This window comes from Balaenoptera ricei, chromosome 6 (genome assembly GCF_028023285.1).
Source record: "Balaenoptera ricei isolate mBalRic1 chromosome 6, mBalRic1.hap2, whole genome shotgun sequence".
In the NCBI taxonomy this organism is placed as follows: domain Eukaryota; kingdom Metazoa; phylum Chordata; class Mammalia; order Artiodactyla; family Balaenopteridae; genus Balaenoptera; species Balaenoptera ricei.
The window spans coordinates 123,082,610-123,098,812 of record NC_082644.1 but is presented as its reverse complement, the minus strand read 5'-3'; the positions used below and the strand labels follow the sequence as shown (position 1 = coordinate 123,098,812).

The 16,203-nt window shown below is 62.3% G+C and overlaps 1 protein-coding gene across 2 annotated transcripts in view; it reads right to left on the bottom strand.

Moving 5' to 3' along the window:
• CACNA1B (calcium voltage-gated channel subunit alpha1 B) overlaps positions 1 to 16,203 on the bottom strand; it is a 184,193-nt gene that overhangs the window by 102,127 nt on the left and 65,863 nt on the right. For both annotated transcript variants that reach the window (XM_059926165.1, XM_059926166.1), the window contains exons 11-15: positions 13,581 to 13,790; positions 9,405 to 9,517; positions 4,485 to 4,597; positions 2,246 to 2,377; positions 1,989 to 2,061 (exon numbers count right to left, since the gene is read on the bottom strand). In XM_059926165.1, coding sequence (XP_059782148.1) covers positions 1,989 to 2,061; positions 2,246 to 2,377; positions 4,485 to 4,597; positions 9,405 to 9,517; positions 13,581 to 13,790 — 641 coding nt within the window. The remainder of the gene's footprint in view (positions 1 to 1,988; positions 2,062 to 2,245; positions 2,378 to 4,484; positions 4,598 to 9,404; positions 9,518 to 13,580; positions 13,791 to 16,203) is intronic.

Sequence of the window (16,203 nt, the reverse complement as noted above, 5' to 3'; positions counted from 1 at the left end):
TCTGCTTCTCCTTGGGTTAATGCACTTTTCCCCCCATTTATTCGCTTTCCTAAACGTATCCGTATCCGTGTCTGCAGTGCTTTCAGCAGTTGGGGGTGACTCTCAGAATCTGTGTCTGGATGTGTCTTTCTTCCACCTCGGATTGCGGCTCTCTGAGTGGGAATTCCAGGCCAACAGGGACCGTCCTCCAATATTTTAAAGTTGCTTTTCCCAGACCTTCTGGCATCATTGCCACGAGAGGCCTGCCATCAGACTGGCATTCTTTTGCAGGAGATCTGTCTTTCTAGAACAGATTTTAAGATTTTCTCTGTATCAGGCTGTGTCCAGGTCTCAGCTCTTTCTGGAACATCGCTGGCACCCTCTCTCTCCGCCTCTGAGCCGCAGCTGGCTCAGGTCCTCCGCGTTCTTGAGAGGATCACGTCAGCGTACGTTCAGCCTCCACTTTTTATTTAAACAGCTGTGTCTTCTACTTCTAGGATTGTTACGTAGTTATCTTTCGCGTTAACCAGAGATCCTCAGTTCCAGGTGCCCTTCTTCTGTACTTTTGCGCTGAGCTCTTCCTTCTGCCCTCTGAGGGTTAAAGGCGCCTGCATTAGCACGCTTTCCTACTTTTGCGCTGAGCGCTCCCTCGTGCCCTCTGAGGGTTAAAGGCGCCTGCATTAGCACGCTGCTGCCGCTTCTTAGGAGCGGCTCACCCCCCACCTGTGGGCGTGGTCGGGCAGCTTCACCAGGAGCAGAGTTCAAGCTGTTCTCCCCCTGGTCACATGCCTCCCTGTGCCCTCTCCAACCCCATTCAGAAGCAGGGGCTCCAGCCTGGGTCTCAGGCCCTCGGCCCAGTGTCATCCTGCGGGCGTTACAGGCCCGGCTGGGCCAACGGTCGGTCCTGGCGACCTTCTCAGCCTCCTCCAGCCTCAACCAACCACTCTCTCAGCCTCCTTAAAGGGCTGGACGCTTCCCCAGCTCTGAGTCAGTCAAGCCATTGGCGATGCTTCTGATGGAGAAGGTGCGAAGGGTAGTACGCTGATGGGCAGCCCAATCCTTAAAGCTCAGAGGACGGTGAAGCCACAGGACTCGAAAGTGGGGTCAGACAGGAAGCAGAACGATGACAGCCCGAGGTCTGGAGTCCTGCCAGGCCGGGAGCAGACGAGCCTCTGGGAAAAGAGCTGCTCTGCTCCACCCAGGTCGGGAGGGGGGCTTGCGGGCGAGATCACTAGACTGAGTCACCCTGTCAGCAAGCGTCTAGTGTGGTTCTAACAGTCAGCTGGAAAGACGCCCTCCTTTGAGAGAGGAGCCCCAAAGGTCCCCTCTCCTACACTCACTGTGGCTCCAGCGTTGGCTGGGGGGCAGCGCCAGCGGCCCCGGAGGCCAGGAGCAGGCAGGGCCCTGGCCAGAGCGCCTGCAGCCTGCGGGCTTCCCTAGGTGCCATCGCGGGCCGCCCCCCCCGCCGCCGCCAGTCCTGCTCGGCCTCAGACGTGGCGGAGGATGCTCGTGGGGCAGCGGGCTTCATCACGTTGGTGAGGCCAGTTGTGGGGCCCCAGGGGCCGCGGCTCTGTGAGGGGGACAGCGCTGAACCGGGGAGTCCTCAAGCGGGAACCAAGGCTCAGCGTCCCCAGGGGCTGCGGGCGGCGTGTTTCCAGACACAAAGGGAAACTGAGGGGCCGCTGGGGCCAAGCCATTGGAGGGAGAAGCCTGGGGAGTGCTTTCCACTCAACTCTCAACGGACAACGACGGCTGTGATCGGTTCCAGGTCTCGGGGGCAGAGCGGTAAGTGGCGACCTGAAGCCGGGGCCTCCCAAGGTGTCCACCTGTTCCTCGGGCAGCTCCCTCCCGACCCGGCCCCAGCGGGGGCGCCGCACGTCAGAGACCTGCTGTGCCTGTCCCCTCACGGGCGCTGGGGAGGGGCTGACGGGGGAGGAAGGCTGCGCACCCTCACACCCGGCAGGGAGGGCCCCACACGCCAGAAGTGAGCCGGGAGCCGGGAGCCTTACCTGGAAGACAGTGAGGATGGCAGCGGGGAAGGTGTCAAAGTTGGTCGTCGGAGTCTCGTCCTGAAAGTTGAACCTGAGAGGAACAAGGGTCTTGGACAGAGGCAGCCCCCTCGGGACCAGGAGGACCGGCACCTGGCCGGGCTGCGTCTGGTGTCAGCGGCCCCGCCTCGGGACCCTCAGGGAGGGGCGCGGAGGGGGAGCCCGGGGCGGCACCGCCCCCTCTGAGCCCTGCGTCCCGGGGGCCCGGCCTCGCTTACTGCCCCCCGAAGAGCTGCATGCCGAGCAGAGCGAAGACCACGATGAAGAGGAAGAGCAGGAAGAGCAGGCTGATGATGGACTTCATGGAGTTGAGCAGGGACACCACCAGGTTCCGCAGGGAGCTCCAGTACCTGCGGGGAGCGGCCTGGTCCGAGCGCGCCGGCACGCCCGGACACGGACGGCACGCGCCTGCGGCTGCCGGCGCCTTCTGGCCTGAGGGCCCCACACTCGGTGCGCGGAGAGTGCTTTCTCCAGGGGTCCAGACCACCTGCTGGACCGCGCCCGCCCCCCGCCCACGGGGACAGCAGACGCCGAGGGTCCAGCGCTGAGCTCACGATCGCCTCCTACACCTCCTCCCCAGCCTCCCTCCCCCACGACCACGCCCGCCTTCGCCCCTCACCCCCCTCGGGCCACGGCCACGCAGGAGAAGGGGCCGCACTGGAGCATCCATCAGCATCGCCACCCTCAGCACGCGGGTCCCGCGCAAAGAGCCTCCGCTGAGCAGGCCGGGCACGGGGTGCAGACGCTGACCCCAGCGGTCCCTCCCGGAGGGCCAGGGCCACGCAGCGCGGAGCAGCCCTCCAGCCTCGACTCCCTCCCACCCCACCCCTCCAACGCTCCTGGGGGTCCGAGACTCTGTCCCTCTCATTCAGCTGGACCCCCCCGGGCTCACAGGCCCCCTGAGGTCTGCCCACGGCCTAGCTGCTGCCGGCCCGCTGGGTGATGAGTCCCCTCCAGCTGCGACCCCCAGGAGAGCCCAGGCGGACGTACCACGTGCCTCTGTGCCTTTGCACTTGCTGTCCCCTGCCCTGGCCTAGGGCATCTGCCTGGGGCATCCCTGGGCCCTTGTCCCTAATGCTGCTTCACAGAGGCCCACCATCCTCCTTGGGCTCTCTGACTAGGTAGGTGAGAGTTAACGGGAGATGGGCTGGAAGACTCCAAACAGCCTTCTCCTAGGATGGGCGGGGTGTAGGTCAGCCCACGTCAGGACAGGGGCCACCCGCTTTCCAGGAGGAAATGGAGCTGCTAAGATGCCAGGCCCACGACCAAGGTGAGGGCAGCGCCGGCCGTCACCTCCTGAAGCCCCTTCTCCCGCAGAACCAGCAGAGGATGGAGGGCAGGAGGCGCAGGGCACCCGGCAGCCTCTGTGGGCCAAGCCAACCGAACTCCTGTCCAAAGCTCCTCCACGGTTAAACTGTCGTGACCTCGAATGGCCTCAGGGTTGGATTTAAAACAGAACAGAAAAGACCAGGAGGCTGGGGAGGTCACTGCAGCGGGGGCCTGGAGCCCAAGCCACCTGCGCAGGCTCGGTCTGGACCGTCCCACGGCCGTCGTGACGCGGGCCACCAGGGACGCTGCGCGGGGGCCGGTGCCAGGCACGTGTGGCCACGCGCTCCAGCCGCTCGTGGGGTGGGCGCCTCAGAGCCTCGGGGAGGCTCGGGTACCGCTGTGGAGTCCTACGGCCATGGCCATTGGGGTGCGGGCAGCTCTGCCGCTGCCGAGACAGCTGCGGACGAGGGCGGCCCCCCTTCCCGGCGCTGCCGCTCTGGCAGAGAGCGGGGAGGTCTGGCCTGCGTCGCATTCTGGCCTGGGCCTCAGCCTCCTTGTGGGCAAAAGGGAGAGACCTGCTTCCAGGGCTGTGAAGAGCCAAGTGGGATGAAACTGAACACACGGTCAGGGCCCCGTCCTGTCACCGAGGACAGGCCAGGCAGCGTCGGCCCCGAGTGGAAAAGGCAGGCCTGGGAGATCAGGTCAGAAGGTCAGGGTCCCGTCGGGACCAGGACGGGAGCAGGGGTGCAGGGTAGGTGAGCAGACTTAGGGGCGGGACGATGGGGAACATCCATCTGATAACCTGTGTTTTCTCCATTAACTCTGGAGCAGAGTCATCCTCTGAGGTTGAAAGGTGGGCTTGCTGATTTCAAGAGAGGACACAGGGTGAAACTGTGGGGAACGAGCTAACGAGAGAACCAGAAGTGCTGAGGCAGCGCTGAGGCTGCAAATGGCGCTGAAGGTAAACGGGCTCCCGGGGCCGACGCGAAGTCCTGCTGGGCTGCGGCCCTCGCTTGCATGGGCTGCTTTGTGACTGTCTTCTGTTTTTAACCAGTTATAACCCACAGAAAGAGATTCCAGGCAGCTGAGGGCAAGACCCATGCCACACATCCCCAGGAGCGGCACCTGTGTTGGCTTGGCTCCCACACTGCCTGCGCCCCCGCCCCCCAAAGCGCACGGATGACATACTTCGTGACTTTGAAGATTCTCAGCAGCCGGAGTGCCCGCAGCACACTGATCCCAAAGGAGGTTCCTGGCTTGATGGCCGCCCAGACCACTTCGAAGATGCTCCCCACGATGACCTGCAACGGAGATGGGGTCAGCCTGGGGCGCGTGCGCGGCTGCTTCTCTCCGTCAGCATCTGCCCCGCCCACCCCGTCCGCAGCTCAAGCCACAGAAGGCAACATGAGGCCCACGCCTCACACTGAGCCCCTGCAGCCCCCGGGAGCTGCAGACGGTGTCCGTCCTTCCCCCACCCAGACACACCAGGAGGACACAGAACACGAGCGAGTTGGGCCTGCAGCTTTCCTGGCAGATCTTAAAGCCTCCTCGTCTGATGCCTCCTCTGTGCTTCCTCACAGCCCGGTGACCCCTCTGGGGCCGGCAAACCGCCTCGACAGCTTTGACTGTTAGGCTGCTCTCACACAGACCTTGTAACAACCCCTTTCTGGTCCTGCCACCTCTGAGATGTTCCAGTTCATAACTGCATCTTGTCTTCTTCCGAATAGCGGGAGCCAGCAAGTACCACCAAGGACAGATGGGGGCAAGCCCGCCCCTCGCTTCACCAACAGTCATCCCGGGCGCCGTCCACGTTGGTGGACCGGGACTCGCGGGCAAGAGGCCTGCCCCTCCTTCCAGCCACTCCTCAGCGTCAGTGTCTCGCGTGAGGGACTCAGAAAGGCCAGGGCAGCAGGGCTGAGGCACAGCGGACGCCTCACCCCACAGCACCCCGACAGGACTCCCTCCCTGGCCACTGCGCCTCACAGGGCACACGCGGGCTTGCGGTCGGCGCTCGTGTGCTCTTCGTGCGTGTGGCTGATGCCCACTCCTTCTAAGCGGGCTTCTGCAGCTGGCGCGGAGAACTCCACTGCCGAACATCAATCTCTTAAATTCCCTTTGGCTTCGCTTGGCTCACACATCACCCAAGGTTTCGGTCACTTCCCGCCTTTTCGTACCAACTGTAAACATGATCAGCTCGACACCAACATCCTCACCAAGCTGACAAACGGTGACTGTGCCAGGGCAGCGGCCCCTGCGGGTTAGCACTGGTCCACGACCCTGCGTGTCTGCTCTGCTGGCTGCACCAGCTCCACATCGCCCCAAACGCACAACCTTCCACTGCACGTTTCCCCGCCCTGGACGCAAGCACATCGTTCAGAGGAGTTCAGACCTGCCCACAGCTGCTGCACCCACCACGACCCTAGCAGGGCAGCAAATGGGACGAGCTTGTCGCGTCTGTCCTTGGTCCCCCGACAATCACCACCAATTTGTCTCAGCATCACACAGCACCCAGATCGTACCCAGGGCTGAAGACTATTGTTTTCTAAGTCTACTTTCTTCTCACTGTCACTCTTCCAACATGTCTCCTATTCTCCATTAATCCTCAAAATTTGCTCGCATTGGGTCACAATGTAGGTGGCCTCTCAAGACGGCCCCCACGATCCCCACTGCTTCGGGTTCACCCCCTTGTACACCCCTGTCCCCTGGAGGGGGGGGCTGGACCTAGTGACCCACTTGTAGCAAACAGAACACAACGAACGTGATGGGCTGGCACCTCGGAGAACAGTCACAAGAAGACTGAGGCTTTGGCCTTTGTGCTCTCGGCCCTCTCCTGGGCCACGGCTGCCGGGTTGTGAGGACGCTGGGGCAGCCTGTGCAGAGGCCCACGTGACCAGGCCCGAGGCTGCCAGCAGCCCCCGGAGTGAGGCTGGAGGATGACTTTCTGAGGTCTGTCAACAGCCACGAGCACAAGCTTGGAAGGGAGCTCTCCAGCCCAGCGGAGCCTGCGAGGACTGAACCTCGTGAGGGACCCGCTGAGTCACAGCCTGACGGCGCCCCCACCGGAATGAGAGGACGAACATTTGCTGCTTTAAGCCACTAAGTCCTGGAGTAACTTGTTACCCAGAAAGAAAACACCAATACCGACTCCGGAAGCAGGAGTGCCGTGCTGCTGAACTAAGAGCCCCAGGTGTGGGGGCGCTTTTGGAGTCAGGGAGCGGCACCAAGCAGCACATCCGTGAAGGCCTGATGCGCCCTGAACCCACTCTTCCGGGGATCCTGGACTCTGAAGATGCCGCCCGAAAGGTCTGCAGGAGAGTGAGGAGTCATAGGAGACTAAGGAAGGGAGCGGGCAGAGAGCCACCGGGCAGCCGCAGGGAGAGCGGGAGACGTGCCTCCTGAGCGGGAGCTCTGGCGGAGGGGACGCCGTCCAAGCAGAGAGCAGTGCAGCTGCCTGCGGCCTCCTGCCACTCGCGGTCAGAGGCGAGAGGAGGGCGGGAACTGAGCAAAGCGCTGCTAAGTAAAGAGAAGCCCCAACTCGCTAGCTTGGGAAATGCTCAGCCTCTCCAGAGACCAAATGAGGCCAACGTTAAGAAATGGCATGGCCTAAAAATGAAGCCAAGGGCACGACTGGGGCTGGTATGGAAGATCCCAAAAGATCAAAGGCGGGGCCTCAGAGCATATTCAGCCGCTTTCCGGCCCTTCAAGGGATGTAGGGTGAGCCTCGCAAATGGGCCTCACGAAGCAGTAAGTCCTCCAGGACGTGGAAGGGTGTTGACCTTGGTCATCTCAGCAGCAGCTCAGTTCGAGAAGGGCTCACCTCTAAGAGAGCTGTGGGCACGGCTTCCGTCCGATGGAGTGAACTCTGGGAAGACTCACAACACACCCACAATGCTCTTAAAAGGCTTACATGCACAAAAATACCACCAGCTTGGGTTGAAATGCAAAAACCAAAATGAGGCCTTTGGATTCCCAAAATTCTACTAAGTAGGAAGCAGGCCAAGAAAACCTCAGCTGAAAACGTTTACTACTTTTCACGAAAAGGAAAGGGGACTCGGGGTAAAACCAAGAGCCCGAGGGCTCCCAGGCCCCAGAACGAATCAGGGCTTTCCCAACACTTGCCTGCTGGCCAGCTGGACTCCAGCCGGCCCTCCTGTGCATCCCACTGGCCCTGTTTTGAACGGGAAGGTCTGAAGCAGCTACCCCCTGCCCGTCCCACTGCTGTGTGCGGGGTGTGGGGGTGGATAGCTTGTCTCTCTCAGTTCACGGCTCTAAGATTGAAAGAAACTGTAGGAGCCTCAGCCAGACCTGGGTCCGATTTGGATGACGAGATTCGGGGCGCTGAGCTGATGCTGTGATGGGGTGCGTCTGGGAACTGGGAGTGGAGGTGAGTGTATCTTACACTGGGAAGAATCTGGATCACAGGGGACTGTGCTAGTCAGCCTCCGGATGGCCCCGAAGGACCCCTGCCTCCTGGTGTTCGCATCCCTGGGTAACATTCTCCCCATGAAAAGCAGGTGGGCCCGGCGACTCCCTCCTGACAAATGTTAATACAACAGCAAGGCTGACCGCTGTCTCTCCTGAGACTGGTTTCTGCAGCCTCTCAGGTACTCGCATCACGAGCTGCCACACAGTGAGGACACGCAAGCAGCCTGTGGAGAGGCCACGGGACCGGGAAGCGAGGCCGGTCACCAACCACGAGCGAGTCCTGTCAACAGCCTGTGACGAGCCTGAACAACCCTGAGGAACCCTGCTGTCCTAATCAAGCCTTGGCATGACTGCATCCCCGCCTCGGCTGCGCTGTAAACGCGTGAGAGATCCCGGGCCACTGGTACCCTGTAAAGCCACGCCTAGATTCCTGACCCTTAGAATCTGTGAGATAACAGATGCTTGTTTTAAGCTGCTAAGTTTTGGAAAAATTTGTTGGCTTGTGTGCAAATTATTCCCCTGCCCTGGGGCCTAGCTGGTTCCCAGACACCGCCACTCTGAAGTCTCCTCCGCTGTGGGTCCCCTCTGCCTATGTGCACCACAGCTTTCTTCGTAACCGGGAAGGCAAAGGGGCAGAAGCGTTGGCTTCCCCCCAACCATCTGTGAAAACCGCAGGTGCCCACGTGCCCCAGAGAGCACCTGGGCAGCCACTGCCTTCCCCCGCCCAGAGCTCAGGCAGCATGGCGGGTGTGCGACGCCCGCCCCGGGCTCCAGCGCTGACTCCCCGCACGCTAGCCGCGCAGTCCTGGGCCCATCACACGACGTCTCCAGTTATTCATGTATGAAGCGAGTCGTCGTGAAGATCTGACAAAGTCGTAGACACTGTCAGCTGCACCGCAGCGCAGAGAGGAAAAGGTAAAGTTAAACTGCATCCCAAGTCGAAGCTTTCCTTCGACCTAGGTCCGGCCTCCTCCCTGGTACTGAGAAGTCCGCAGAGGTGCAAGGCCTCCTCGGGCTGTGGCCCGGCCGCTTCTCACTCAGAGCCTCCACCAGGTCAGAACTCAGCCTCTGGGCAGGTGCCAACAGCGCCCCATCCCCAGGCTCCGGGCTCAACACAGGGAGGCATCCTGCATGGCCTGCGGGGCCCAGGGAAGGGGACTCTTCGCTGCCCCGGCCCCGTGCTCGTCCACGGTGAGCCTCAGAAACACCTGCCTTCCAGGCCTCCCTCACCTGCAGGGGCTGGTGAAGGGACCCAGGCCCACTGCTCCCCTCTGGCCTCCCCAGGAAGCACTGCTGCGTGTGCCCAGGACCAGACCCGCAGGAAAGATGGGGGTCAGGACCACAGCCCCCTTGAGCCTCCACGGGACAGCAGACATTGAGAAGATCGCATACCAGGCGCGGAGGAGGCCACAGAGCCTTGAGCTGGTCTTGAGACTCTACAGACAGGGCCGGGGAGGGAAGGAGGCTGCCCACGGCCAGCACCCGCACCAGTCAGGGCCTGACCGGGACAGGCCTCCCCGGCCTGCCAGCAGCCTTTCTGACCCACAGGGGATACAGTGCCCCAGCCGCCCGGCTCTGCTCCACAGGCCCAGCTCACACCGGGTACGGCATCGCTCTCCGGCCAGGACACCGCGGACCCGTCTGGACCCCCAGCAGGCGTCCCTGACGAGGCGGCTCACTCACCCCAAAATCGAAGCAGTTGAAGGAGGACCGGAAGTAGCTCCTGGGCCCCAGGCCGTACATCTTCAGGGACATCTCTGTGAGGAAGAGACCCAGGAAAACAAACTCTGCAAAGTCTAGGAGAAGCCGGAGAAGAGGGGGATTAGCTCGCGTCCTCCTCCCACCCGGCTCCAGCCCAGACAGGAGGACACCAGGCCTCCGGGCCGACCCAGGGTGGGGCTTCCAGGCCCGGTCGGTGGCCCCTGAGCTCCAACCTCAGCCCAGGACAGAACAGCCCGCGACCAGACAGGGGGTGTCGCAGAGCAGTGCTCCTCCCAGCTTGAAAGCTGAGCGCCCGGTGCCGTGGGACACAGCGGCAGCCTCCCGGGAATGGGCTCAAGAGGGAGTTCTGGGTCAAGGGCCCAAATCCCCCCAGGAGGACCTAGGCGTCAGGCAGAGGGCGCCCACGCCCCGTGGAAAAGCTGGACGGCCTTGAGCCTGTCCTGCCTTCAGTCTCATTCCGCGCTCCGCACTGACGGCGGCTGGAATCCCTCAGCCGCCCGGCCAGGACCCCCGTCCCTCTGCGAGGACCTCCTGAGCCCCTTGGGCTCACAGCAGCACCGTGCTTGCAGGCTCGCCCCACTAAAGGCGAGTGTCCCTACCACCTGACACCCCCAGGCCCCCGCAGTACGAGTCTCCCAGGAGGCACCCATGCTTGCTGGGGGCCTTGGGGAGTCATACAGAGAGCCCTGTGGGCGGGGTGCCTTCAGCTTCCCGCAGGCTGGGCCGGGCAGGCAGCAGTGGTGAGCAGGGCCTGCCTCAGCCCAGGGACCCCGCCACGGCAGTGCTGACCTGGCTGGCAGGACTAAGGGAGGCTGCACTGGGCCTGCTGCGAACTCAGCGCACACAGACGCTACCCCTAACCCAGCCTGAGCAGAAGACAGGGTCAGAGCAAGAAGAAACAGCGCAAAAGCTGTGCGAGGCCACAGACCGCAGGAGACGCAGCCGAGCCCAGCCGCTGACGGCTGCCAGACCGGGCATCCCGGACGTCAGAGCAAGGCCACCGTCTCTGATCCCCTCCCAAAGCTGGAATCCACCCATCATTTCAGACAGTGAGCCCAGGGCACAGGAGCCAGGGAAGCAGCTCAGCACCAAGGGCAGAGCCCGCCACGCAGGGCCAGGGACCGAGGGGTCCAGTCACCAGGCAGTTGCCCACGCAGCCTCCCCAGGGCCTCTGGCATCCAGGCTGGTTGGGAGACTGGACCTCAAGCAGCTCATGCTAAAACAGGTGGTAGAAGAGGGGGCCACACACCTCCTGCCCTCCCTGTGCACCCCGAAAGCTACTCCCCCCACGGCTCTCCACCAAGTGCCGCACAGACGCAGCGGCCTCACTGGGCAGGTCTGCGGCAGCCGAGACCCTGAACGAGCAGAGACATCAGTTCCACTGCCCGCTGGGCTCCGTGCCTCACAGACACACACGTGACGGTCCATACGGCCCTGGAAGGTCTCGGGTAGGGGACCAGGGTACGTGGACAGCCAGCTCCTGCCTGGCCTCTGAAACCAGTCAAAACACAGCAGGGCACCCGAGCCGAGCACGGGACGAGTGATGAGACGGCAAAGCAGCCCTCCCGGAGACGCAGGAAGGCTGTGCCTGAGCCCAGTCGGAACACAAGCCCCGTGGCCGCTGCCCCTCAGGACCCCACGAGAGGAGCTCAGGTCCTGGGAGGAGAGACCACGGAGATGGGCACCCCAGCCACCCACAGGGCAGACCTTGCAGCTGACACTGCCTGGGTGTCCATGTTGCTCCCCAGGAGACCAAAGCGGGAGCCCTTTGCATGAACGAGCACAGGAGCTGCCGAAGGGGAAGCTTTCGGAGAAAGGGGACACCTGGAGCAGAGCCCCCAGTGCCCTGCCGGCTCCTTCTCTCTCCCAAGGAGGAGACCCTCAGCTTCACGTGCTCAGCCTCCCCTCAGAGGCCAAGAAAGGGTGTTCACGCATTCATTCAACTAGCAGGCACCGGCGCTCCTCTGAGCTGGCCCGGGAGACAGCTGACCCCTCTCCCCAGGAGCTCACAGGCTAGGGGAGCAGAGCAGGTAAGTTAAACGGTGTTTGCGTTATAACAGGAGGACAGCATACCGTGGGAACAGAGGGACAGAGGGGAGGGTGGCCAGGTCTGTCCCGTGAGGCCTGGGGGTTCACGGGGTGACAGCATCCACTCCCATCCCTGCTTCACCATCCAAGCCTCAGTCTCGGGGTCCTGAGTGCATTGGGAGCGGTGTGCTTGGTGGGCAGACAGTGAGGTGCACAGTACCCGCTCTCTGCAGGGCGGCCAGCCTCAGGCCAGAGTCCCATGGCGAGCTCTGATGAAGCTGGTCCGGAAGGGGAGTCCCCACCTCTGTGTCTGCCTCCTGCAAGGCCTGCCCTCCCTTGCTGGGTCAGCCTGTCTCAGCTCCAGCCCAGCTGTCACGGGCACTGAGCAGAGGTATCCAGAGCCAGCATAGACCCACCCCTCCCTCCAGCCATTTTCCCCGGGGAATGCTGATGAACTCAGGCGTTTCCAGGAAACCACAGAGGAGGCAAGGCAGTGAGGGGGCAGATTCCCCGCAGGGATACCTGCGGCCTGGCCCAGCACCCGGACACTTCCAGCCTCGCGCTCCTGCACGTCAGACAAGCGACCAGGCCATGCGGCTCACCCCCAGCCCACTCAGCTGGCAAACCCCCGGGAAACAGGGAGTAACCACAGGACTGACTGGGCACCACCGGCTTCTTCTTCCGAGGGAAGAAAAGGCCTGGTTAGGACGCCCCAGGGAACAGCCACGCCATTGGCCGAGCTAGGAGGAAGCCCTGTCTCCCCGCGCCCTACCCAGCCCCCGAGGGCGCGGAGACTGCAGCCTGAGGACTCAAGGCAGACACTGAATTCGGTCCCAAACCACGGGCCCAGGACACATGATTCAGGGGCCAGGGCACCAGTTCAACGTGCACACTCTGTTCCGTAACCCGCCCTCTCCCGGGAAGCCAGCCTGTCTGCTAGAAGCTCCCTGGGCCCCTCTTGCTTCTCCTTTCTCTGTGCCCTTTCCCATTACACCAGCAAAGATTTCAATCGAAGTTTGGGAAACAGTAGCCTGGAGTCCCACCCCCAACACAGGCCTCCCCACCCCCACTTCCAAGTGGCCTATGGAGCCGTCTGTCCACGGCCCACAAGAACCCTTCAGCAGCTTCCCAGGCTCCCAGTTGGAGCTGCCCAGGCTCAGTGTGGCTGGCCCGTCAGGGTCCAGAACTGGGAGCCAGGAGGGTTCTTCTCTGGAGAATGGCTCTCTTGGCCACCTAGGTGACTGCAGGCGCGCAGGGTTCCGAGCAGAGAGGGAGGCGCTTGTGGGAACCCAGAACAGGCTGTTTCCAGATCAGCCACAGACACGAGCAGGGTGAAGGCGGCTGACCCTGGGGAAGGGGAAGGAGGGAGCACTGACCGCAGGACAGAAGTCATTCATGCAGTGTCTTTGGAGCTCTTGTGAGGCAAGACAACAAAGCAAGACCTTCAGTTGCATGTGCCCTGCAGGGCCCTTGGGTGCGAAGGGTCAGCCTGGTCCCTGGGGAGGGACCTCAGCTCTTTGCCTCCTTGGAACTGTAGCCAGGGCCGGACAGGTCATGACCCAGAGCCCCTGGCCTGGCCTGAGGCTCACGGACACAGGCTCGCAGGGCATCCCTGGTCATGGACACACCCAAATTCAACCAACCAAGAAGAAAAACACAAACAACCAGGAGAGCCCTGCGAGATCCCTGGGAGCCAGGACTCTTTCCCCTCAGGAATCCAGGGCAGATGGGTCCCTCATTGCCTGGGTCTAAAGCCCTTATGGGGGAGGACACATGACCCCGGTGCCCCAGACCCCTCACTCATTTCCCACTACCCTGATGGATGGGGGTCTAACCAGATCAGCCGGGCTCTCTGGAAGCCGGGCCCAGGTTGTTGGGGGGCCCTGGGATGGGGAGCCCAGGCCTGGGGCACAGCCACGCCCCCAGCAGAGGCCCCTGGAGCACTTCAGTCAGCGCAGGGGTCCTGCCCAGGGCATCCCAAAGCAACAGGTTGTGGACCGGAAGCGGTTCAGAAGAGGTTGGCGGAGGCGGGGCGGAGGGGGGGGCGGGGGCAGGGGCGGGGCCGGGGGCGGGGCCGGGGCCGGGGCGGGGCCGGGCCCGGCTACGTACACAGCGCCGTGGTGAGCCGCTGGGGCTGGTTGTAATGCACCATGGCCACGCACAGCGTGTTCAGGGCCACCACGCACAGCACCACCCAGTAGAAGCTCTGCGCCTTCACCAGACGCCGGATGAAGAACCGGAACATCTTCTCCTTCCTGCGGAAGTACGACGAGCTCTCCGTCTTCCCGCTCTTGAGGCTGGCTCGGGCAAAGGGGGACCCTGCGGGAACAGGGGCTCACTGAGGACGTGGGGGACAGGTGGGCCCCAGGACACGCTCGCCCTCCGCCGCTGTGAGCCCCGCGGATGCGTCCTCGAGGACATGCTTCCCCCACCCCACAAGGACGCTTGCCCCCAGCCCTGGCCCAGCTCGAGGCCCCAGTTTCCATCACAGGCACCAAGTGTGTCAGACCCGCTACCGACATTGTGCTAATGACCTGTGTCCCCTGCAGTGGGTCCTGAGCCCACCCCCGCTTCACAAATGAGGGAACCCAGAGCCTCGGCGGTCTCCATGGCTGCTGGGCTCTGGCTGCGAGTCCGGGATTGGAACCGGCCTCTGGTCCCCAGCGCCCCCGGCCACCTTCCAGGAGGGCAGCCCCGATGCTCCCAGGCCATTCCAACTCCTCCGTGCGGCCTGGGGAGTCCTGCTGCTTCTGGCCCTCGCTCCCTCTGTAGCTCAGGGGTCAGCAGCCACTGACCACCTGCTTTTCAAGGAGTTTTACTGGAACACAGCCAAGCTCCTTTGCAGCTGGCCCATCTGCAGAGCTAAGTGTGGTCCGCAGAGCTAAGTGTGGTCCCCAGAGCCCCCAAAACTCAGTCTCCAGAAAGTTTGCCAAGGAAGCTGCTCCTCTGCCCCGACTCACCCGCCAAACCCACTGCCTTCCCTCATTTCCATGCCTGCGGCACCTCTGCTCTGCCCCCACCGAGAAGCGCTTCCCTCACTGGCTCCTTCTCAGCTCCACGTCCCGGCGTCAATACCGCCCTTCTTTAGGCTCCAGCTAACAGGTCTCCAGCCCCCCAACAATCGCACCCTTATACAGCTGCACTGTGTCGGCCTGTCGGCCTGTTCCGTGCCCAACCGCCAGGCCACACTGAGCTCTGGGGGGACAGGGCCACCCTCTGCACCACCCAACCCCTCGCGCCACTTGACAAACGAGCGAGCAGACTTTGTGGGTGCTTGGAAGGTCTGAGTGCCTCCGAGTGTTCAAACCCAGCTGGCTCTGAACACCTGGCCTGGCCGTCAGTCCCTGGGGAAGAAGCGTGTGAGTGTGTGTTCCGTGATGGTGGGCGCATTTGCACAGGTTTGTGTGCGTGTCCACACCCAGACTCTCAACAGCACAACAAGAGCATTATCAGGCTGGTGTTTTCTTGGATTCACTAAATGAAGATGGGCCGAGGCCTCTGGAGAGACCTGTCCACAAGCTGAGCAGCTGCATCGGGCAGGGAGACGCTGTGCCCCAGACACAGGAGGAGCCGTCCCGAGGAGCACCCGTCAGTCAGCCCTTGTGGTGGGCGGGGCGTGCAGGGCCCTAACACGGAGTTCCTGGCACTCTAGATGCCACACCCCACCCACACCCACGGAAGACACTGCTCCATCACAGCCTCTGGCTACGCCGGGACACAGCCTCCCAATCCACGGCCAGACAGCAGCCAATGCCGATTATTCAGGGCTGGCTCATTCAACGAAACCTCTTGGCCAGCCTTGCCAAGGGTTGCAAAATGCCAAGGCCACAGCCAGACACACCTGCTCCCTCCTCAAAGGCAGCCGTGGGGCACAGAAGGAAGACAGGCACCCAGTACAGACAAGACGAGGAGAAACCCCCACACAGGCAGAGCCATCACGGACCCACCCTGTGAACCCCCATGCTCAGAAACCCCAGACACAGCCATTGAGAAACAGAGTCACACACACGTGCTACACAGCATACCCGGACGCTGACCAAACCCCCCAGAGACACACTCGGTTTCACACAGGCACACACCTGTGAACACACACAGGCCCGCTCTGGGAAGGGAGGTCAAGAGAACACTTGACTCAAGCAAACCACTTTGTGCATACCCATGGCCGGGGAGACAAGAAGCACATTCTCCACAGAGATCCCTGCTGGACAAGCCCTGTGAGGCCAGCCAAGCCCGGCCACGAGAAGGGTCTCAGGGCTGCTGCCCTCGCATTGGTGCCTGGCCACGTCCGCCAGGGCCTTGGGGCCCCAGGGCGTTCCGGGCCTGGGTCCCAGCAAGCAGCTCCTGTGTGCTCACGTCAGCTCTCTTTTACTGTGCTCAAGCCAGTTCACAGTAAAAGTGAAAATATGTCACATCCAGAATCATAGCTTTGGGTGGGGAAAACATGAGACATCGGGACTTCTTTTTGGCTTTGTACAGTTTTCAGGTTTAACTTAATCGGCATATATTCTTTATGATGAAAAGGCTTATTTCAAGAAAAATACATATCTTCAAGCTAGGGGGCAATGGAGAATGGAATGGACTCTGAATGACAACAGAATTGGGCACTGGTTAGGACGAGGCGGGTGCCCACAACACTTGGGTGTCTTCGCGCTGTGCCCAGACAGGGGCTCGTTAGTCAGTATAACGCCCACGCCAGTCCTGCTTAGCGCCCACCCTTCAAGAACCGCCCTGA